At 47.2% G+C, this 22,256-nt stretch overlaps 7 protein-coding genes across 9 annotated transcripts; 3 read left to right on the top strand and 4 right to left on the bottom strand.

Moving 5' to 3' along the window:
* Positions 1-5,837: 5,837 nt before the first annotated feature.
* LOC9631116 lies at positions 5,838-8,408 on the bottom strand. The gene is made up of 8 exons (XM_002967722.2): positions 8,207-8,408; positions 7,867-7,958; positions 7,222-7,291; positions 7,023-7,175; positions 6,776-6,952; positions 6,523-6,720; positions 6,337-6,443; positions 5,838-6,285 (listed from the first exon to the last, which is right to left on the bottom strand). Exons 1-8 carry the CDS (start codon positions 8,406-8,408, stop codon positions 5,893-5,895), a joined length of 1,392 nt encoding a protein of 463 aa, XP_002967768.2. The 3' UTR covers positions 5,838-5,892.
* A 1,571-nt stretch (positions 8,409-9,979) lies between these two features.
* LOC9633353 (cingulin) lies at positions 9,980-18,087 on the top strand. 2 transcript variants are annotated; one of them, XM_024672464.1, is made up of 7 exons: positions 9,980-10,357; positions 10,427-10,993; positions 11,066-13,103; positions 13,157-13,465; positions 13,524-13,562; positions 17,394-17,576; positions 17,649-18,087. In XM_024672464.1, the coding sequence occupies exons 2-7, from the start codon at positions 10,464-10,466 to the stop codon at positions 17,910-17,912; spliced, it is 3,363 nt and encodes a 1,120-aa protein (XP_024528232.1). In that variant the 5' UTR covers positions 9,980-10,357; positions 10,427-10,463; the 3' UTR covers positions 17,913-18,087. The 2 variants fall into 2 exon arrangements, with proteins under 2 accessions (XP_024528232.1, XP_024528231.1); XM_024672463.1 differs by lacking the exons at positions 17,394-17,576; positions 17,649-18,087 and adding an exon at positions 13,832-14,310 and having other exon boundaries at positions 13,524-13,745.
* LOC9631115 lies at positions 14,576-16,116 on the bottom strand. The gene is made up of 3 exons (XM_002967721.2): positions 15,335-16,116; positions 14,799-15,270; positions 14,576-14,738 (listed from the first exon to the last, which is right to left on the bottom strand). Exons 1-3 carry the CDS (start codon positions 15,817-15,819, stop codon positions 14,640-14,642), a joined length of 1,056 nt encoding a protein of 351 aa, XP_002967767.1. The 5' UTR covers positions 15,820-16,116; the 3' UTR covers positions 14,576-14,639.
* Positions 16,134-17,270, top strand: LOC112345534. The gene is made up of 3 exons (XM_024672465.1): positions 16,134-16,472; positions 16,547-16,920; positions 16,982-17,270. Exons 1-3 carry the CDS (start codon positions 16,217-16,219, stop codon positions 17,096-17,098), a joined length of 747 nt encoding a protein of 248 aa, XP_024528233.1. The 5' UTR covers positions 16,134-16,216; the 3' UTR covers positions 17,099-17,270.
* On the bottom strand, positions 17,984-19,769 carry LOC9633352. Its single transcript, XM_002967720.2, has 3 exons — positions 18,989-19,769; positions 18,453-18,924; positions 17,984-18,392 (listed from the first exon to the last, which is right to left on the bottom strand). The coding sequence occupies exons 1-3, from the start codon at positions 19,471-19,473 to the stop codon at positions 18,291-18,293; spliced, it is 1,059 nt and encodes a 352-aa protein (XP_002967766.1). The 5' UTR covers positions 19,474-19,769; the 3' UTR covers positions 17,984-18,290.
* Positions 19,770-19,789: 20 nt separating this feature from the next.
* LOC112345535 (protein MET1, chloroplastic-like) lies at positions 19,790-20,834 on the top strand. 2 transcript variants are annotated; one of them, XM_024672468.1, is made up of 4 exons: positions 19,790-20,130; positions 20,205-20,419; positions 20,475-20,513; positions 20,588-20,834. In XM_024672468.1, the coding sequence occupies exons 1-4, from the start codon at positions 19,881-19,883 to the stop codon at positions 20,645-20,647; spliced, it is 564 nt and encodes a 187-aa protein (XP_024528236.1). In that variant the 5' UTR covers positions 19,790-19,880; the 3' UTR covers positions 20,648-20,834. The 2 variants fall into 2 exon arrangements, with proteins under 2 accessions (XP_024528236.1, XP_024528234.1); XM_024672466.1 differs by having other exon boundaries at positions 20,205-20,513.
* LOC9631114 (dihydroxyacetone phosphatase) lies at positions 20,536-22,197 on the bottom strand. Its single transcript, XM_002967719.2, has 9 exons — positions 22,186-22,197; positions 21,847-22,123; positions 21,542-21,682; positions 21,410-21,484; positions 21,279-21,355; positions 21,122-21,224; positions 20,987-21,061; positions 20,830-20,937; positions 20,536-20,774 (listed from the first exon to the last, which is right to left on the bottom strand). The coding sequence occupies exons 1-9, from the start codon at positions 22,188-22,190 to the stop codon at positions 20,649-20,651; spliced, it is 987 nt and encodes a 328-aa protein (XP_002967765.2). The 5' UTR covers positions 22,191-22,197; the 3' UTR covers positions 20,536-20,648.
* Positions 22,198-22,256: the final 59 nt, after the last annotated feature.

Genomic DNA, 22,256 nt, shown 5'->3' with positions numbered 1-22,256 from the left:
GACATGCCAGAATTCGTTCAACTTTGTATTCAGGTTCACCATCCACAACTGTTGGCAGTGGAGGAATTTCCCCGTGGCGCTCAATATCCATAGTGTAAGGAGCCAATAGATTGGCATGAAATACATTATGAATATTGGACATCTCCACAAGAAGATCCAATCGATAGGATACATCACCAATTCGTTTTAACACCCGATAGGGTCCAACATATCTCGGCAAGAGCTTCTGAGATAAAGAACCCTTAATGTGCAAGTTCCGGGAAGATAACCACACCTGATCTCCCACTTGATAAGATACATCCCGACGATGCTGGTCCTTATCATGTCGACACCTATCCTGAGCTTTGCCCATTGCCTCAGTAGCTCTAGACCAACCTTGGCGTAGCTGCTCCGCATAAGTCTCAACGGCTAGGACCAACATTTTGGTCATTGGTTTCGGTACAACAATCTGTTGAGGGACCCCATGAGCATTCCTTTGCAGCATTTCCCATGGAGAACAGCCTATAGCGTTGTGAAATGTGTTGTTATAACAAATTTCTGTTGTATCTAAATGCTCAACCCAGTCGCGTTGGTCCGCCGCAACATAGTACTGTAGATAATCCTCAACTTGAGCATTCATGCGTTCAGTCTGCCCATCTGTTTGAGGATGATAAACCATACTAAATTTTAACATGGTACCAAACAACTGGAATAGTGTGCCCCAAAACTTCCCTGTAAACCTCGAATCTCTATCCGAGATTATCTCTTCAGGAAGACCACAAACCCGCACTACTTCATGGAAAAAGAGCTTTGCTGCTTGTTTCACATTTACTGTTCCCACAGTTGGAATGAAGTGTGCAATCTTCGACAACCGATCCACAACCACCATCAAAGTATCATAACCCTTAGACTTCGGCAAGCAAGTGACAAAATCAAGTGTCACACTTTGAAATGGCCATGCCGGTGCTGGAATGCATCGCAACTTTCCAGCTTACTTCTCAGTTCTGTGCTTACATTGCTGGCATATAGGGCAGGAACGGACATAATTCGCTACATCACCTTCCAACCAGACTAGAAAAATCCCTTTTTCAACGAAGCTAGAGTCTTTCGCTGTCCACCATGTCCTGTTGCTAGAACATCATGATGTTCCCACAAAAATAACTGCTGAAGATCCTTAGAGGGAAGATACAATCTTTTTTGCTTATAGAATATAAGCCCATCCCGAACTAAGAAGTGAAGCTTTGCATTAGTACAACTAGCAACTTTTGCTACTTTGCTACCAAGGCTCTGCTTTAACAACCCCGCACGGCATAAGATTGCCTTCGCCAATGAATCACTTCCATATGAAGCCCGAATGTCCTCCAACCAGTCCGAACTGATTGTCAATATCACCTAATTATAGCACACCTTATCTCTCTCCCCTTAAGCCAACTGGAAAAGGGGCAATTGCTTGATGAGAGAGCCCTTATGGCTATTTTATCCCCATTTATCCCACAAGGTTTCAAGGATCTACAGTGATAGTATATCCAAATCTTATCCCATGATCACATGTGTTACACTCACCCCCCCTTCAGAGATGTCAATGTTCTCATTGACTATTGACTAACAACCCCTACTGAGCCAAGGGGAATAACTGTAGCACACCTTATCTCTCTCCCTTTAAGCCAATTAGAAAAGGGGAAATTGCTTGATGAGAGAGCCCTTAGTGGCTATTTTATCCCCATTTATCCCGCAAGGTTCCTAGGATTCACGGTGACAGTATATCCAAATCTCATCCTATGATCACATGCGCTACATCTTTGCCTATTTTTTTTTACATCTAATACCGATATTTGCAAAATGCAAAATGAACATCCAAGGTTTGATCACGAAGACCACATCTTCGGACATCCACATTACACTTAACACTTTTTTTCAACCACCTTCAAGATCCAATGCGAAGCTCAAAACACTAAAAAAAAAAATGGTATGGAAAATCAAGTTCTAAGAAGAATTCCTTATCACTTGAAATAATAATGCCATTTCCATTAACACAAGTGCTAATGATGTTAATGCCCTAACTACACATCTTCTCCATCCAACAATCTACTTTAAGTGCTAATAGATAATCAACAAGCCATAACAAGTGAATGCTATAACCCTTTCCAACACCTCAATAGACAAACTTAAGGAAACAAAAAATCAACTTAAACTTAGCATAATGGATCATCTTCGAGAATTCAATCAAAGCTACTACAATGTTACTACATGTAAGTAGACTAGCCTCACCATCAACCATTTTGGGGTTGATCATCGTTTAACCAAGCAACTTCGTAAACGTATTACTCATTATCACATAGATATGATATAAAAATCACAATGACTTGATCATCAATTGAGCAACACCATGAGAAACTCCCATGTCATTACTATAAAGGTTTATATGACTATCAAGTGCCAACTCGATTTGATAAAATGCAACATAAATGCCACACCCCACCGATAAAGATTTACAACACTTAACACCACTAACTTTTATTCATAACATGGACAAGTTCATACCACTCTCTTTTCGACCAAATTCAAAACTAATCCAACACCGAGCTACTCAAGGGGCAATAGCAAGGTTCCCCAGAAAAGAATTGAGCATTGTAACCTAAGTTTTCAATAGCAAGCCTAAACAAAATGGTTTAATGTTTCACCGCTATTCATCTCACAACTCACTACTTGTAAGACTATTATTTCCAACATGCATCAATGTAGGGATTCTTGATTGCATGATGTGAACATGAGCAATGAGTCACTCTTTGTTACAAATTATATCTCAAAGAAGAGAAGATAATTTACGTGTTTGATCCTTTTGTAAGCTCCTAAATTTAGACTTCCCGGGAGGTCACCCGGGACCAGTACCATTCAAACCCAAGGACATTTAACCCCAAATATCCCAAGACCCTTAACCAATTGGAAAAGGGGTGCACTCTTATTTATGGGCCCTTTCCCTCTATATTTGAATCCCATGGACCGTCTCTCAAGTCGTTCTCTTTGGTTGCTTACACTTTTGTCTTTAATAACTCTATTTTCGGTCTCATCTTTGACAAAACCTCAAGCTTGCGTCTGCACTGCCTTCAGTTCAATCCAAGAAAAGTTTATGAGAGAGCGCAACAATGATTACTTAAACCAATAGACTAACCCCTACAATCTTGATTGATCCACTTATAATTATGTATAGGAAGGATCTACTAGTGTCATGCTAAACAGCTATAGACCAGCTTATTTGCCACTCATAGCAAACCCATGGGAGGTTTACTTTCACCGACGATACATGGAACAACTCATGGAATCACCAATAGAATAATATTAATCTTGCCAACTCAAGGTGTAACCATGAGTTGCTAATGTGCCTCACTCATGAGCCCAAGCGCAAACTTGTGCAAACGGAACTCCTCAATCCATCTTATGAGCCCAAGAGCAAATTCACATAGTATGGTATAAAAAGGTAACCAAAACCATACTCAAGGAACGATTGCACTCAAATGTGTACCCACTCAGATCATCATTTTCATCTCTGCATATGCAATGAGACTAATTACTCAATCTCATTAGATAGTATTTGCCGAAACTCATTCTCTGATACCAAATGTAGCATATGTGGTTTTTACCATTTTGCGGATGTTAGTGTTGGATGTCAAAAAAAATGGAGCCACATGAAAGGTTTAAGTTCCATTTCGTGATTATCCTATAGTAAATCACCATAAGATAAAGGCAAAATGAACAACCAAGGTTTGATCACGAAGAGCATGGAGAATTTGTGATTCAAATCCAGATTTATAACCAAATTGGTCAAGTATGTGTTCAAATTCAAACGTTAGAGTATGCATTCTGAATCCATGAATTGCTTGGATTCAGAACCAAAAATGTCGACAGAAAAGAGAAAGAGAAACAAAGTTATAATTCTTTAAAACCACCTTTCCATACTATTTAAGTTATAGCCTCTCCATTAAATTTTTTTATTTTTTTGCCAAAATAATAAAATTATTAGCTAATAAAAGATACGGTGAAATCAACTACTTAATCTCCTTCAAACATTCCACACATTCTTCTTTATCAATAAATAAAAGTCGATAAAGCATATCGTTTTCGCCATCTCGACAGCCTCACCACCATACAGTGAAAGTGCTCCAGATCTGGAGTTACCTACGATCAGCTCATTGCCTGGGTTGCTGTGTCGACCAAGTCAGCATCGCTACACTCAGTGAGGATGAAGTGAAAGCAATCCCGTCCGGTTTTAAGACTTCCAGAACAAAGCCGCAGGTGACCATAACTCGGCAGTCCTTCACAGTACTACATGCTCGCTTTGAGTTGGCCACGGACGCAATGACTTCGTCTCTATATCTGGAGATAGTCAAGTGAATTACCTTCCCAATTGCCAGAGCTGCCCAAGCCTTCAGTTCTGCCACGATAGTTTATCAGCATCCCGGTTCGTTGTGCTGAGCATAGCCGGCAATCAAGATAGTCCACGATGTTGCTTCCGGGGTATTCGTTTAAAAACTTGACGAGGCTTCGACACCTTGCATAGAGATTGTCGCGACGAATATAACCTTTGCAGATCGACGAAGCTCTCTGTGTCTTCTTCACTCCAAACACTGGAACAGGCCCTCCACTGCAGTATCAATCGTTTGAGCGTCCAGATCACAGACTCGGTACCTCATGAGAGCAAGGCATCGTCAGGTGCCGTTTAGACCACACTAATCCCGCCGCTTAAACCTCTCGAGCACTCGCTATGCTGGTAGCACCGTACTTTCACAAGCTCATAGTCAGAGAATCGTCTTCCTCCTGTGCGTTTAGCACTTTAATCCTCCACTCGGGCTCTTTCTTCTCAGTCAGAGAATCGTCCACCACAACTGCCAGAGGATTCGTCACTTCGATCCGCCACTGAGGGTCCTGAAAGATCGCATTCCTGCGCTGTTTCCTTCGAGATAACATCCATCGCACTAGCAAACAGCACGCAAGCAGCACCAAGATCGCAACCAAAACCCAGAGAAGAAGCTGGAGCAGCGACCAGGGCGTCCTCCGAGCCACTGTAACCACTGCCGCGGGTGTCGGTGTGGCCATCGCTGCGTTGTGACCGTCGCGACGGTGGTGGTGGTGGTGGTGGTGGTGGTGGCGGCCTCCATGATGGTGACCATGGTGATGGTGGTGGCCTCCATGATGGTGACCATGGTGATGGTGGTGAACAACCAGAGGAGCTCCATCACCGTGATGATGATAGTACACCGCTGCTGCTGGAGCTGGATCGTGGTGGCGAGGCGCTGGAGCTCGATCACCAGGGTGGTGGCCGCGAGCATGAACGAAAGCAGCTGGCGCTGGAGCCGGAGCTGGAACTGGAGCTAAAGCTGGCGCTGGCTCGTGGCCTCCATGAGATGCTCGAGGACGGTGGTGTCCATGCGCTGCTCGATGCGCTGGAGCTGGAGCTCGCGGGTGTGAAGCTCGGTGATGGCCGCCATGCCAGGGCGCTGGAGCTCGGCGGCCAAGCGTTGGAGGCCCATGATCACGAGAGACCATAGCTTCTTGATGGAGAGAAGCATCCATACCTGACGAAACCGCGCGTTCCGACATCTCGAATAGAAAAATCCAAGCGAGAAAGTATAACCTAACCCTTGACTTGGAAAAAAATAGTAATACTTTTGCCTTTGTGAAAAAAGAGAATGGTTTTTACGCTGTGGATTGCGAGGCGAGTTGGATCCTCCCCAAAGTCATCGTCGTCATGGAAGCGTCCCGGTACTGCTGGTACTCGGTCACCAGATCGTTGGAACTCGAGCTCGTCCATCTCCTCGCCGGAGGAACGCCTTCCGCCGGAACATGAGCGTCAACCTATTTGTAAAACAATGGACTATTCAAGAAGAGTGGAAAAACAAAGCTTGTGTGAGCACATTCTTAGCTGTGCTTGCGCTTGTCCTTGAATTCCTGCTGGAACTTCTCCAAACACTCGAGCTCCATAGTCAAATTCCTCAAATCCGGAAAAGAAAGAGGGCGAGAAGGAGCAACAGAAGATTCCAAGTCCATGAAATCAATGAGGTCTGGAGGCTCATCTTTCGTGTTTCCAAGGAGAGAGTGGAGGTCTTGATCTTGTTTGACAGGCGCAGTTGGCTTCGTTTTTACTTCGTGTGCAACACCAAAGAAGACAGACGCGAGGAGCTGTGCCTGATGACATACAAGAAGGAAAAGACTAAAGACGGCGCTAGCAAGTTCGCTTCTGCTGCCGAACTTGCAGATCATCGTCCTCCGGAACGCCCGCCAGCAATCTTTCAGTGTTTCCCAGCTGATCGCCTGCCTAGAAATATTTTCATAAGAGTCACCAGCTTTGCTCGTGAAACTTACTTGCCGGCACCGCTGATCAAGTATCTTCCAGATTATAAAAGCTCCCAGAGGCATCCCCAGACAGACGCCAAGCAGCACTACGGGAATTAAAGCCCATTTTTGTGATCCTGATCATGAAATCAACAAAAAGCAGGAGTTTTAAATCCAATCGAAAGAAAAAAATCCAGGTAAAGGATGAGAAGTCACCTGAAACGGCTGAATCGCTTGAATCACACGACTTTGGATCATCGATTTGTATCTCGCGAATCAGCCGGTTCCCGCGATCGGCTATGAGTAAGGAGCCACAAGAACACGCCAAGCTAAACTCGCTTGAGAAACGAGCTGTGTCTCCGGGGCCGTCGGCAAAGCCTGGCTTTCGAGAGCTACCTCCGGCAATGGTGGTCACTGTTGGAACTAGAAAAAATGTTCTAGAGATTTTTAAAAGAGGAAACGAAACTACCTTCGCCATCCTTGCTGATTTTGCGTATAGCCAAGTTCCTCGTATCCGCCACAAAGACCGCGCCATTGTCGCAAATAGCAAGGCTTTGTGGGCGATTAAAAAGTGACTTTGCCGCGGGGCCGTCGACATAGCCGGACTCCCCCACGAATGAACCGGCAAAAGCTTCCAAGCTGCTGTCTAGAGGAAAAAAAAATTCTTAAGCTTTGAAGCCACAAAACAAAGCATAAGAAAAGCTTCTAGTGCTTACTCTGCGAGAGTGGCAGTCTCAGCTTCCATATGCGATTGCCACTGGAATCAAGCGCCAACACAAACTTGTTCCGCGGGTCTGGATACAAGGCAAAGGCATTTGCCGAGTGCTTGCCGAGATCAAACAAGGTCTTGACAGTAAACCCAGGCTCCACTAGAACAAATGTTTTGAGCAAGAGATAGCTCACAAACAAGCTTACCTGAAGTAGCTTTGGCAAGCGATACCAGCAGCAGCGCTCCGATGATCCAGGACGAGCTGTTCTTCATGCTCTAAAACCCTCAAACTGACGCGTCGTTTAGCCCGAGATGGGATATTTGTTAGAGATCCATTTGTCTGTATAACCACTGAAAAGTGGAAGTTTTTGTACAGACATACTTGTGCAAAACAGTGATTTCGGTACTAGGACCATGCAGAATTTCTGACGAAAATCAAACTAAAAAAAAAGATATAAAAGAGCAGGGAAGCTTGAGTGGGTTCATCACAGGGTCAACTTCAGTGAGAGTCGCTGTTCACAGTCAGGTCTGCTCTGCTCTCGCTTTCGCCCTTGCAGCCACACTGAGCTTCCCTTCTCCTTGTTTGTTTGTTTGTTTTGTTTGTTTGCTCGCTACGCTTTGGCGCGTGTCGTAGAGTACGAGCGAGGTCTCATCGTCCAGTCATTCTGCGTGAACCATCGATGGAATGAGAGGCCTCCTTTGTTTTGCTTATGTAACGCCTATAAAAGGTGGCGTCACACACAAAGAGCGGACCATGCATCCTTGTTTCATTTTTTTTCTTTGAAGACGATCTTAAGAAGATTACGGGAGAAAGTGCAAATGCCATTGTCTATAGCAAATTGCATGCAAACTGCTAGATTCCATTTGCGATCGAGCACAAGTTGACGCAGTTTACCAGCTCTGATTTGCACTATCATTTGCTGAAAACGGTTTCCTGGAGAACCTGAATGATTGTACCTGGTAACTTCTGTTTTTTACGAACAGTGGTCACGGGGCCCTGTACAGTAAAAGTAATAAACAAAAAGCTTTAGCCTTGCTTCAAAGGAATCCAAGGCTGGGTGGGTGATTTCTCTTGACCAACACTGAGAGTGAGGCTTACAACTCCTGGTGAAGCTGTGAGAGTGTATGATTATTTCCATTTCACTCATAAGCAATGATAGTGGGCTTCAGGTGGTGGAGCTGCCTGCTTACCTGTGGTACACACTACACCTGCAAAAGCTTCCACCTCTTTCCAAGGGAAAAGTGTTTTGTTCTCTAAGTTATAGAGGGCAAAAGCAGAGAGAGGGGACCAACCCAAATGCATTCCAATTGCTACCCAATCCAGCACAAATGCTGGATTGTAAAGGGAAGTGAGTGAGTGTATGTGTGTGGGTGTGTGCTGCATTGTTGTCATTGCTGCTTGCCCTTTCTTTCAAGGGAATCAACCTCACATGCCAAACACCACTTTTTAGCTTCAAAGCTTGAAGAAAAAAGAGGTAAAAAATAACCATAAAGAAAGCATAGAAATAAAAATGCCCCAACCAGATCAGCATGCCAGGTTGGTTTGCACTATTCCTCAAAGGAAGCTTGTACCAACCTCTGCTCTGGAAAGGGAGGTGAGAGAAGGGAAAAGTTCTTAGTTTAGGATGAATCCTCTCAGGAGCTCAAGATCTCAGATTTGAGCACTCAAGAGGAGTAGTGGCCCAAAACTGCAAACCATAATAAGCAATGTCATAGTTTCTGGAGGATTGACTCGATTTGGATCGGCTAAACGGGCTGGATTTGCGAGAATGCTGGCAAGCAACAACCGGATTGTGGTGATGGCTGGCCTCTCTGGCAGCACCAGATTTCACAAAAAAGCTTGCTTTTGTTCCTGGCTGCCTAGCTGACCCTTTGCAGCCTTTTCCGTCTCCAGAGAGTGAGAGGGAGTCCTTTGTGTTGGTTTGGTTGGGAAGCATGCGTGAAGCCTGTGTGTGTCTTGTTCAACCCCCCTGACACACACACACACACACACACAGTGAGAGGAAGTTTGCTTGTTTGCTCCATGGGTTTTTCCTTTTGCCAGTTTCCCAATGATGAACCTTGGGCAGCATACATACATTCGAGATGAAAAACAAACAAGAAAACCTGGGAGAGGAAAAGAGCGTGGGCAAACAATCTTGAGCCAGGTCAATCATAATCTAACGCTAACCATTTAAAAACAACGTAGAACAAGAACACGGGAACGAACGATCATGTGTGCACAGATCCGCGCCACGTACCGAATGTTCTAAGCCGCTAAAAAGGTCATGAAATCTTAATGAAATCCCATGTTTTCCCAACCTTTGCATTTAGTTTTCATACGAGTCGATCTGTTCTTCGTGGAATCCTTTGTTAATGCCGCCACACACCACGAGGTGGAAAGAGTTTGAGTAACGACGCACCGAAAACATCACCCATTCTCGCTCCATTGAGAAATTTCTAGGGTTCCTCCTTCCACCACCACGATTCACGACTAACAACAGTTGATAGGAATTTTCTAGGTGCCAAACGGTGGACGAATTAAGGCATCCGAGGTTAGACAAGAGGGAATCTTCCTCATATCTCCAGGAACAAGGACGTTTGCTTGCTTTCGCTGCCAGGTGGCATGAAATGGGATGTACGGACAGGCCCAAAATTCCTACCACGCCCCCCACTATTGCTCCTTAATTCCGCGGTCATGGTAATTTCAAAACCATTTTTGCCGCGCGCATCTTACGCTGTTTAGTATAGAATAGCAATGGCCCCATTGGCGCCAATTCGTATGCATGGGCATGGGACGCTCTTGGGACGCTCTATGCATGACGTGTTCAGTGGAGCGTGCTGGATGGGCATGGTAATGCCCATGAGACACATCTACCAACGCTATAATTTTCTATTGCCTTATTATCGTTCTACTATACTAAACGATAAATAAGTAGCAAGGTTCCTTTCTTCTTTGTGCTTGTTTACTTCAGCCTAGGCGCTGCCGCTGCTCCTTTAGGTTTTCGGCGGTTCTCTGTGAGCTTCACTCCACCAGGTGCCGCGACGCCAGGCGCGAGCGCTGTTTCAAGCGCTTTTGATTGATCCTGGGAGTCTCGGGGGGAAAGCTGCTGCTTCTCGGAGATTCTCAGCGATTCTCGAGGCCTTTCGAGCGAAATATCGCTTGGATGCGGGCAAGACGCGCCTGTGGATCGAAATTTCGGCAGCGTCGTCGGTCCTGTGCCGCGGGGACGAAGTGGAATCGAATGGAGCGGGCGGTCCTCTTCAGCAATTACGGCACTGGCGGTGATTGAGCGCTGCGAAAGCGCCGGCTGCGAGGTTGACTGGAGAAAGGCGCAGGATCACTCGACTCTCCTTTTCGAGGTAAGCGAGAGTTCTCATCAATGTGGAGTGATCAAGAGCTTTGAAAAATTTTCCCTTTGGGCGAAACAGGATCAATGCTGGTGCTGCCGTGCTGGAAGTCGATGAGATGAGGCGGATTTTTCCCTCCATCCTCTCCCCGGCATCGTCCGGCGAATCTCCCTCCCCTCTCAAGGACGTCTCCAGCCAAAGCACCCTGACGCAGGACAAGGAATGCGTCACAGCGCCCGCCGCTCGCCAGAAATCCCCAGCTCGCTCGAGATCTCCTTTCAAATGGGGTCGCAGCACGACTCCTCGCGGGGAAGAAACCAGGGCCGTCAGCAGGAGGGAGCACACTCTCCCAAAAGAGGGGAAAATGTGGGACGCTACTCCACCAAGTAAGGAGGAAAAGGCGGCTCTGGCAGCGGCGAGAAGGCTAGCGCATCCAGGAAGGAGTATAGAGATGGACCTGGCGTCGCCGGCTTCTCGCAGTGGCCCGTATTGCGAGGACGATTGCGAGGAGAAGCAAGTTCTCAGCGTGCGGGCTTGCTCTCCCACGGCTTACTTCCAGTCGGCCCATAGGATGCGTGCCTTGACGGATGAAACAAGGAGCACAGCCGAGTCAAGATACAGGCCCAGCATGGACACAGTACTACAACCGTGAGTTTCTTTGTTTTGGTTTACAGACAAATTCTTCTTCGTGTTCTCTGAACTGTTCGCTTGAATTTTCAGGCCCCCTGGACTTGGCAAGGAAAGGCAGCATGCCAAACGGACTAAGAGCGCTCCCAGGCTGCGGATGCCATTTTCTGGAGACTCCAAAGCAAAGTCGAGTCAGCACAGGTTTGAGGATGGAAATCCTTCCGCAGAGGGACCGTTTGCAATGCTGTCCAGCTTCGTGTCACACTTAAGTCCTGGCAGAACGCGAGGTCATGGTAGGACAGACTCGGCAGAGAATTTGTCAGTAGCTACTTCGGGCTCGAATTCGTTCGGGGAGAGGCGAGCAATCGTCGAGTATGACGAAGCCATTGTTCCATACAAGTTTCGTAGGGACAATGACAAGGCGCCTGGGAAGGCTAAAGGCGCCAGGCTTGTCGCTGAGAAGCTGGCCAAGGCTATTCGGGGGACCGGTGGCTCGAAGAAGGACTTGAGAGCGCCGGCTAGCTTTTCTGAAGGCAGCAGTGGGGTGGCTAACAGCAGCCCTTACAAGGACTCCAATTCCACCCGCGCTCTCAAAAGTTATCTCAATGAATCGAGTGCAGCAGAGGTTGATCCCAACGAGATCATTCTGGATTTTTCCGACAATCGATACCTCAGCTACGGTAGCTTCAGGAACTCCAGATCCAGGGAAATGTTTCCACTAGGCAGGCGGGAGGCCCTTAAAACTGACAGTGAGCTAATGAACTTAGATAACAAACTAAAGGAGTACGAGGACCAAGTTGACAACATGCACTACGTAGCTCAAGAACGTGCAAGTGAAGCGGAGAAGCAAGTCCAGGCCGTGAAAGCAGAGCTGGCAGATTCCTACTTAAGTGACGACTCGGATTTTGATGGCGTCCAGGAAACTCCCGACGTGCAGAGCAGGGCGCGGGAGTTGCTGGAGCAAAAGCTCAGGCTGGCGCTGGAGGCTGCTTCAGAAGCCAAGCAACGTCTTCTTGAGCAAGTAACCATCAAGGATGGATTGGCACTCATGAAGAGAAGACTTGAGTTAGCCGCGGTTACCTCGGAAAGAGAAAAATCTGACCAGCAGACTTCATTGGAAGAGGAATTACAGCGAAGGGAGGCAGATTGGATAGCGAGACTGGAGAAGGCACAGATGGAGGAGACAAGGCTTAAGGGAAGAGTCCGGGACATTGCGGAGAATAATGTAAGCTTGCAAAAGGAGACAGCGTCAATGGCTGCTAGGGAGAAAGGCCTGCGGGAACAGATAAGGCAGTATGAAGATCAGATTGCGACACACAAGAAGAAGCTAGACGAGGCAGAGAAAGTTATTTTGGAGATACGGGAATCCTCTGTCAACACCCGTAAGCAGAGCATGCATACAGAAGATGAACTTGCGTCCTTGAGAAAGTCTTGTCAAGAAAAGGAGGATGAGAATACGGATCTACGTCGTCTGGTGGCCAGGCTACAGCAGCTGTGTACAGACCACGAAAAAAGCATCCAAGGTCTCTACAATGGGCTCAATAACGTTACAGATTCGAGGCCACAGGAAAAAGACAAAGCCGTCGTGAGGCTGCAAAACGAGCTCGTGAGACTGAGTACAATAGAACAGGGCCTACGTCGCGAATTAGATGCTTCAAACCGCGAAGCAACAGCCGTGAGGCGGGAGCTGAAGAAACTCGTGGACAAAGCAAAGGTCGAAGAGAGGGATGGCAGCAACGGCACTGTAAAGCCTGGCTTTGAATATCACTCGGAGGTAGACAGGCTGAAAACACAGATTTATGAGCTGCAAGAACACAACTCGATCCTCACGATCAAGCTCAGCACCGCATTGAGGGAGGAGAAGACAAAAACCGACTCTATCCGCGAGATGGAATCGCGTAAGAAAAATGTCGACGAGGAGGTCAAAAGCTTACAGGACGAGATCGCGAAGCGGAAGCTGCAGCTACAGGATAAAGACAAAGATTTCAAATGGCTAGAAACACGGTTACAAGCTGTAGTGAAGACGAACAGGCTCCTACAGGGAATCGTAGCCAAGCAGGCGGCCTTCAGGAAAAGGGTAAGCGAGGACGGGAATGAAGACACAGAGTGCGACGTTCAAAAGTGTTTAGAGGTGAGGGCGCTTTATCTTTTTTGCTCTTACCTTATCAGTCCGACAATGTGCAGGTGTCTGCCGAGCAGCTCAACCAAATGAGCGAGCGACTGGAATTGATGAAAGACAAGTTGCTGGAGCGTGAATCAGAGCTTTTTGCAGCGCGTACGGAGTGCGGGAAAAAGGATGTGACGATTCAGGGGCTGGAGCAAAACATGTCCGAGGCCAGAAAGACGCTCGAGACACGGATCCAACGACTGACGGGTAGAAATGAAGAGCTGTTCAGGCTGTACAATGCAAAGGAGAAGGAGATTGTGGACCTTCAAACGAGGCTCAAACAAGAATCGGAGCTTCGCCAGAAAAGCGAGACCGAGCTGGAACAGGTAAAAGCTTTGTCGTGGTTACTTTGTTCTAATCAAACTGTGATTGTGCTTTGCCCAGATGAAAGAGCAATCTAACGATCTCAAAGAGGAGCTAAAGGTGCAAGACATGCATTGCGTGCTGTTGAGGGAGAAGCTGTGCGCGCGAGAAGTGGAGCTCGAGCACCACGACGTTGAAACGAAAAGGACCGTGGAGGATCGTTTCGTGCTGAAGAAGGACGCTGTGAAGCTGCAAGCACTCGTGGACGAGGCCGCCCAGCGAGTGATTAGCCTCGAGCACAAGGTACTCCATCTCTCTCTCTCTCTCTCTCTCTCTCTCTCGCATTTATTTGCTTTTCTGATGGTAGAACTTGGGTGATGTTTGCACAGCTTGCCGAGAAGGAGGAGAAGATAACTTGGCTCCAACGCGGACTGAACGATCGGGTCCAGGACTGGAGCAAAGTCAAGGAGGAGCTGGTGAGAACGAGAAAGGAGAGGGACTCGATCAAAAGCGAGGCGGAGCAATTGGGACGAGAGGCCCTGCGAATGAGTGCCGAGGTGGAAGTGCTCAAGCGAAGAGTTCATCTCCTGGAGGAGGACATACTTATGAAGGAAGGGGAGCTGTCCATATTGCAGGGGAACATGGAGGATTGATCCATCGGGGCTGTGACAGACAACAAACCAACACCACTGACACCACACCAAAAGGGATTTCTAGTTTCTTTTTTTTCTTCATTTTTCGTTTCTCCTGATCCGCGAGCGCGATTTTGGGATGGCTCTTTGTAACACTCACGAGTTTGATGTTTATTGTACAGAGAAAAATTAACGACTTCATGGTAATAAGTATTCTTTCAAAGCAGTTATTTAAAGTTTTCTAATTAAGTGTAGTTAATTTGCTTTATAATTTTTTATAAATACTCTGTAAGTGTTTGAAATATGCAAAGGGAATATAGAAAATATACATACCAATTAACCTATAAACCTTAATTTATATATAAGAGTGAATGTTCCATATTGAAACCAATTCAATAATTACTAAAATCCCACTATGCTTTGTAATTGTATATTTTGACTTCACATCTTTATATATAATGACAAAGATAGATCTAGATTGAAAGTCAAGTAAAGAATAAAAAAAGAAAGAAAAAAGTCAATTAAAACGGCATATTTTAGAATCTGGTGGAGGATGGGATGCGGGTCATTCCTGAGATCTAAATGCTTTTCTCTTTTGCATTTGTAACTCTAGGATCTTCCCTTCCAGCAACGCTTTCTGCAATTTTAGCTTCCGTATTTCATCCTGTTTCAGTGTAGCATTAGCTAGAGAGCAACAAGAAGAAAAGATAGAAGCAAGCCCTACCTTGTATCTGTCCCGATCGTCACTAGCTTTGGAGAAAGCTTCCCAAATAGCACCTTCACTGGAAGGGAAGTGTATCCTTTGGCTGTAAACCATGTCCAGAGCTTGGGCACCACCGTAAGTTAGCTCCTGCTCGAAGTTGTCCATCTCCTCTTTGGGCCTGAAGAGACACAGATAAATCGGCCACCCGAAGCGTATCCAAAAGTTGAAGAACACGAGGCAGCATGTCGAAAACGTTAGGGCGCATCTGCCTGGGATAGTATCGCTAGTGATCGTCCAATCCGGCATGCCGCCGAGCATGACAATGACGGTAGTTACAGCCAAGTAGTCCACAGTGTCCCTGTACTCGGTAGATAGCAGTGGATCCTCCTGGTTGCGCAGCTGATAGATGACGAAGATGAGCACCAGCCAGTATGGAGTATACACGGAGAAGACGGTGGTTTTCCAGTTCTTGCTTAGCTTGCACAACCGAACGCTGGCATCAAGAGCAATCAGTCCGAGAGAGAAAGAGATGAAACATCGGAAGCCATGAACTGTACCTTCTCTCGTGTTCATGGAAGTCACTCAAGCTAGCAACGGTGGACAGGATGACGTTGGGAAGCAGGCACAGGGCGACGAAAACGTAGTATTTCCACGACCAGTTGTCGATGTTCTTGCTGAGCTCGTACATCCGAGCAAGCCGGAGAATAGTGAGCACGAACCACAGGCAAATAGCCGTCCCCTGGAGCCAGAACGTCCACAGCAAGCAGCTCCTGAGCGGCCCGATCCTGCTGAAGTGGTCATTGTTGACGAACTGGGATGCTATCCAGACTAAGCCCGCTAGCGAACTCCCTAAGATGAGATACACACCTCCCTGCGCTCGAAAGTAGGAGCGCCCGCGATGGGCGAAGAGCGCGCCATTCGCCACGATGAATGGAATTGTCGCGGCCAAAGCAAATGCCAGGAGTGTGAAGTCGTAGGGAGTGTCTGGATCACTGGGCACCACTTTCATGTAACACCCTTGGTTGCAACATCCAGACGCCATGGACGAGGGCAACTCGCTCGACCTCTATCTGTTCTTCCAGCCCCCGTTCTTGACTTTCTCAACCTGAGATTATTACTTCTTTATCACCTCTTGGTGTTGGAACTTTGCCTGGTCTCATAGATCACGGATCCATCTTCTCCTGGAGAAGCAGCTCCTGGGCTTCGAGCTTCTGGATCTCATCCTGCAGCGCTTTTTTATTAGATCTGCCTCCCACACAGCTCCCTCGGACGAAGGGAAGCGGAATCTCTGGCTTTGGCTCGCGCAGCGGCGCTGGTCAGCTGCTGCTCGAACGCATCCATCTCTTCCCTTGGGGCACACTGCTGATAGACGGGCCACGCGGCTTTCTACCATTTAAAGAATATCCATTTCATTTAAATCAGGGGTGTGTGGTAAAGGCATGGCCTTGGTCAATCCATGGCCTTGCTGCTCCTGTGCGACAAGGATCCTCCTAGCTAGAAATCCAGGTAGTGTGCATATATATCCTTTCCAATTCTATGCAGGTGAAAAGACCGTTCTTCTGCCCAAGCACAAGAAATTCATTCTTAGAACATCTCCAACGAATCAACCACAAATCATCAGCAGCAGCAGTTCCTCGGAAGATGCTCCTCCACCCGGATGCAGCAGAGTCAAAGTGGAGCTAAGAAAACCTTTGGGTCTGTATATCTAAGGAGAAGAACAAGCAACAAACACTCCTCCATTTCTTATTTTGATGTTTCATTTCGAACAGGCATGATCCTTGAGGAGGACTCTGCAGGCAACATTTTCGTGGCCGAAGTTTCACCAGGAGGCAACGCAGAGAAGAGTGGCCTGGTAGAAGCATTGAGGGAGGAGAAGACAAAAACCGACTCTATCCGCGAAATGGAATCGCGTAAGAAAAATGTCGACAAGGAGGTCAAAAGCTTACAGGACGAGATCGCGAAGCGGAAGCTGCAGCTACAGGATAAAGACAAAGATTTCAAATGGCTAGAAACACGGTTACAAGCTGTAGTGAAGACGAACAGGCTCCTACAGGGAATCGTAGCCAAGCAGGCGGCCTTCAGGAAAAGGGTAAGCGAGGACGGGAATGAAGACACGGAGTGCGACGTTCAAAAGTGTTTAGAGGTGAGAGCGCTTTATCTTTTTTGCTCTTGGCATCTTACCATATCAGTCCGACAATGTGCAGGTGTCTGCCGAGCAGCTCAACCAAATGAGCGAGCGACTGGAATTGATGAAAGACAAGTTGCTGGAGCGTGAATCAGAGCTTTTGCAGCGCGTACGGAGTGCGGGAAAAAGGATGTGACGATTCAGGGGCTGGAGCAAAACATGTCCGAGGCCAGAAAGACGCTCGAGACACGGATCCAACGACTGACGGGTAGAAATGAAGAGCTGTTCAGGCTGTACAATGCAAAGGAGAAGGAGATTGTGGACCTTCAAACGAGGCTCAAACAAGAATCGGAGCTTTGCCAGAAAAGCGAGACCGAGCTGGAGCAGGTAAAAGCTTTGTCGTGGCTACTTTGTTCTAATCAAACTGTGATTGTGCTTTGTCCAGATGAAAGAGCAACCTAACGATTTGAAAGAGGAGCTCATGGCTCAAGGTGCAAGACATGCATTGCGTGCTGTTGAGGGAGAAGCTGTGCGCGCGAGAAGTGGAGCTCGAGCACCAAGACGTTGAAACGAAAAGGACCGTGGAGGATCGTTTCGTGCTGAAGAAGGACGCTGTGAAGCTGCAAGCACTCGTGGACGAGGCCGCCCAGCGAGTGATTAGCCTCGAGCACAAGGTACTCCATCTCTCTCTCTCTCTCGCATTTATTTGCTTTTCTGATGGTAGAACTTGGGTGATGTTTGCACAGCTTGCCGAGAAGGAGGAGAAGATAACTTGGCTCCAACGCGGACTGAACGATCGGGTCCAGGACTGGAGCAAAGTCAAGGAGGAGCTGGTGAGAACGAGAAAGGAGAGGGACTCGATCAAAAGCGAGGCGGAGCAATTGGGACGAGAGGCCCTGCGAATGAGTGCCGAGGTGGAAGTGCTCAAGCGAAGAGTTCATCTCCTGGAGGAGGACATACTTATGAAGGAAGGGGAGCTGTCCATATTGCAGGGGAACATGGAGGATTGATCCATCGGGGCTGTGACAGACAACAAACCAACACCACTGACACCACACCAAAAGGGATTTCTAGTTTCTCTTTTTTCTTCATTTTTCGTTTCTCCTGATCCGCGAGCGCGATTTTGGGATGGCTCTTTGTAACACTCACGAGTTTGATGTTTATTGTACAGAGAAAAATTAACGACTTCATGGTAATAAGTATTCTTTCAATCTCCTGATAGTGTAAGCAGTTATTTCAAGTTTTCTAATTAAGTGTAGTTATTTTGCTTTATAATTTTCTATAGATATTTAAATATCTCTCTATATATATAATGATGAAGATAAGTCTGGACTGAAAGTCAAGTAAAGAATCAAAAAGAAAGAAAAAAGTCAATTGAGAGATTAACTTTAAGAGTGACCAGATCCAAGTGCTTTTCTCTTTTGCATTTGTAACTCTAGGATCTTCCCTTCCAGCAACGCTTTCTGCAATTCCAGCTTCCGTATTTCATCCTGTTTCAGTGTAGCATTAGCTAGAGAGCAAGAAGAAGAAGAGATAGAAGCAAGCTATACCTTGTATCTGTCCCGATCGTCACTAGCTTTGGAGAAAGCTTCCCAAATAGCACCTTCACTGGAAGGGAAGTGTATCCTTTGGCTGCAAACCATGTCCAGAGCTTGGGCACCACCGTAAGTTAGCTCCTGCTCGAAGTTGTCCATCTCCTCTTTGGGCCTGAAGAGACACAGATAAATCGGCCACCCGAAGCGTATCCAAAAGTTGAAGAACACGAGGCAGCATGTTGAAAACGTTAGGGCGCATCTGCCAGGGATAGTATCGCTAGTTATCGTCACATCCGCCATGCTGGCGAGCATGATAATGACGATAGTCACAGCCAAGTAGTCCACAGTGTCCCTGTACTCGGTAGATAGCAGTGGATCCTCCTGCTTGCGCAGCTTATAGATGAAGAAGATGAGCACCAGCCAGTATGGAGTATACACGGAGAAGACGGTGGTTTTCCAGTTCTTGCTTAGCTTGCACAACCGAACGCTGGCATCAAGAGCAATCAGTCCGAGAGAGAAAGAGGTGAAACATCGCAAGCCATGAACTGTACCTTCTCTCGTGTTCATGGAAGTCACTCAAGCTAGCAACGGTGGACAGGATGACGTTGGGAAGCAGGCACAGGGCGACGAAAACGTAGTATTTCCACGACCAGTTGTCGATGTTCTTGCTGAGCTCGTACATCCGAGCAAGCCGGAGAATAGTGAGCACGAACCACAGGCAAATAGCCGTCCCCTGGAGCCAGAACGTCCACAGCAAGCAGCTCCTGAGCGGCCCGATCCTGCTGAAGTGGTCATTGTTGACGAACTGGGATGCTATCCAGACTAAGCCCGCTAGCGAACTCCCTAGGATGAGATACACACCTCCCTGCGCTCGAAAGTAGGAGCGCCCGCGATGGGCGAAGAGCGCGCCATTCGCCACGATGAATGGAATTGTCGCGGCCAAAGCAAATGCCAAGAGTGTGAAGTCGTAGGGAGTGTCTGGATCACTGGGCACCACTTTCATGTAACACCCTTGGTTGCAACATCCAGACGCCATGGACGAGGGAAACTCGCTCGATCTCTATCTGTTCTTCCAGCCCTCGTTCTTGACTTTCTCAACCCGAGATTATTAATTCTTTATCACCTCTTGGTCCTGGAACTTTGCCTGGTCTCGTAGATCACGGATCCATCGAAGCAGCTCATGGGCTTCGAGCTTCTGGATCTCATCCTGCAGCGCCTTTTTATTATGCAATCCAAAACTTGATCTGCCTCCCACACAGCTCCCTCGGACGAAGGGAAGTGGAATCTCTGGCTTTGGCTCGCGCAGCGGAGCTGCTGCTCGAACGCATCCATCTCTTCCCTGGGCCGCAAGAGGCACAGTGTTGAGTTGTTAAGGGATCGACCGGCTTTCTACCATTTAAAGAATATCCATTTCATTTAAATCAGTGGTGTGTGGTAAAAGGCATGGCCTTGGTCAATCCATGGCCTTGCTGCTCCTGTGCTACAAGGATCCTCCTAGCTAGAAATCGAGGTAGTGTGCATACATATCCTTTCCAATTCTATGCAGGTGAAAAGACCATTCTTCTGCCCAAGCACAAGAAATTCATTCTTAGAACATCTCCAACGAATCAACCACAAATCAGCAGCAGCTCCTCGGAAGATGCTCCTCCACCCGGATGCAGCAGAGTCAAAGTGGAGCTAAGAAAACCTTTGGGTCTGTATATCTAGGAAGAAGAACAAGCAACAAACACTCCTCCATTTCTTATTTTGATGTTTCATTTCGAACAGGCATGATCCTTGAGGAGGACGCTGCAGGCAACATTTTCGTGGCCGAAGTTTCACCAGGAGGCAACGCAGAGAAGAGTGGCCTGGTAGAAGTCGGCGACCAGCTGATTGCAACGAGCGCGGTTGTCTACGCGGATCAAGAGGTCTACCAAGGCGTCACCGTTCGCAAAGGAATGCAAGTCGTCCGCTTAAACGTCCGAGGTGAAAAGTTTGAAACGGTGCGTCAAAGTCTTCTTTCTTTGGAATTGTCTCCAAATAAGCTCTGCTCGACAGGTGATCGCTGCCATTGGCACCCATCCCGGCTACATGACGGTACGTAGAAAATATCTGGATCTTCGTCCATGAAAAGAATCGCTGTTGTCAATACTGTTCTTCGCACGTTACAGGTTGCGCTGGAGCTCCAAAAATGCAAACCGAGGAATGACAATGGCGGGTTGAGAACTTAACTTAGCTCCCGCTGCTGTCTACTAAATCAAAAATACCACGCAGCACGAACCGCGGCAGGAAAGACCATTGCCTCGTGTCTTGCAACGATGTCACCCCGCTGAGAACGAGCACAGAATCAATCCCAGCCTAGAAAAACGGAAAACGTTTAGAATCTGTTTTCGCTGAATAAAGTCGATCTTACCTCAAGGCCGCCTAGAATATCGGTATCCATCCTATCGCCGATAATTACAGTCTCTACTCTTTTCGTTCCGAGCACTGATAGAGCGCTCCTCATCATCAGAGGATTTGGCTGTAAGAAAAGGTTTCAGTCATCCAATCCATGTTTTCTAGGACTTTACCTTTCCAACGAAATAAGCGTTCACGCCAGAGGCCTTCTCAATGGGAGTTATCAATGAACCAGCAGCTGGTATGACCTGAAAGTTACTTACGTTAGTTTTCGTTTGTTCCTGGGTATAGACAAGCAAACATTCTACCTCTCCTGGATAAGCAGGGCTCGGATCCGTTTTATCGCAGTTCGTTCCTATAAGTTTAGCGCCGTTTAGAACCAAATGCACGGCGTGTTCTATTTTCTCATAGCTGTAAATTCCACTCTTACATAAAAGCAAGAACTTCAATGGCCTCGTTTCTTACCTGTAGTTGCGTGTTTCGCCGACCACAACATAGTCCGGGTTAACATCGTTCATAACATATCCACAAGCGTAGAGCGCCTGCAAGTCACCCTTGAGCTTTTTTCCGATCTCAAATTCAGATTTTACACGTACCTGATGAAGACCCGGATCTCCGATGACGTAAGCACTGCCTTGCGGCTTTTGGCTTGTAAGAAAGGCCGCCGTTGCCTGAAAAGAAAACTGTGAGTTTTAGCTGGATACGTAGAAACTAAAAGGCTTGCTTACCATTGCTGAAGTGTAGAAATTAGATCCGTGAGAAACAACGCCGAGACGAGAGAGCTTTCTGTGTAGCTCGTCTGGCGTCTTGTCACTGGAATTCGTAAGAAAGACGAAACGCTTTCCATGATCGGTGAGCCACGCTACAAACTGCATTGAGGATTGACGGGTGGCATTAGCACATATCATCGAGGTGGACTTCGAGCACAAACAACACGTACAAGCTTTTCAAAAGGAAACTAGCTACTAAAAGGAGAAGTAAACACAAACACATACAACCAGAGAAAAAGAGGGGAGAACATTTGATAGAGTACCTCATTGACGCCTGGAAGCAAATGATCGCCACGATAAATCACTCCATCCATGTCGATGATAAATCCTTCTTTGTCAAGGACTCTTCTCCTCGCCTCTCGGATGTAAGCCGCGTCGGGCCAGGGCAGCTGTTTGAGATGCTCCAGGCGAAAATCCTTTTGATTCTCTCGCGGGGTATCGGTCGCCTCCTTGATCCGCCGCTGGAGCTCCATCGAGGGAGGATTTAAATCCAGCGATCCCACATTTGCGGCCGATGATGCTGCTGCTGGCGCTGTTCCACTGCAATTGCGAGAGAATCGATCGATCAATCGTCCGAAAGTAAAAAGAAGAGAACGACAAACCTCATCGCAGAAACCCTACACGTAAAAAGAGAGTGAGTGGTGGAATTATATGCCCACTAAAAGGAAGGAGA

The sequence above is a fragment of the Selaginella moellendorffii genome, unplaced genomic scaffold, assembly GCF_000143415.4.
Source record: "Selaginella moellendorffii unplaced genomic scaffold, v1.0 SELMOscaffold_9, whole genome shotgun sequence".
NCBI lineage: Eukaryota > Viridiplantae > Streptophyta > Lycopodiopsida > Selaginellales > Selaginellaceae > Selaginella > Selaginella moellendorffii.
The sequence above is the reverse complement of the archived record's forward strand: the minus strand, read 5'-3'. Positions and strand labels throughout refer to the sequence as shown.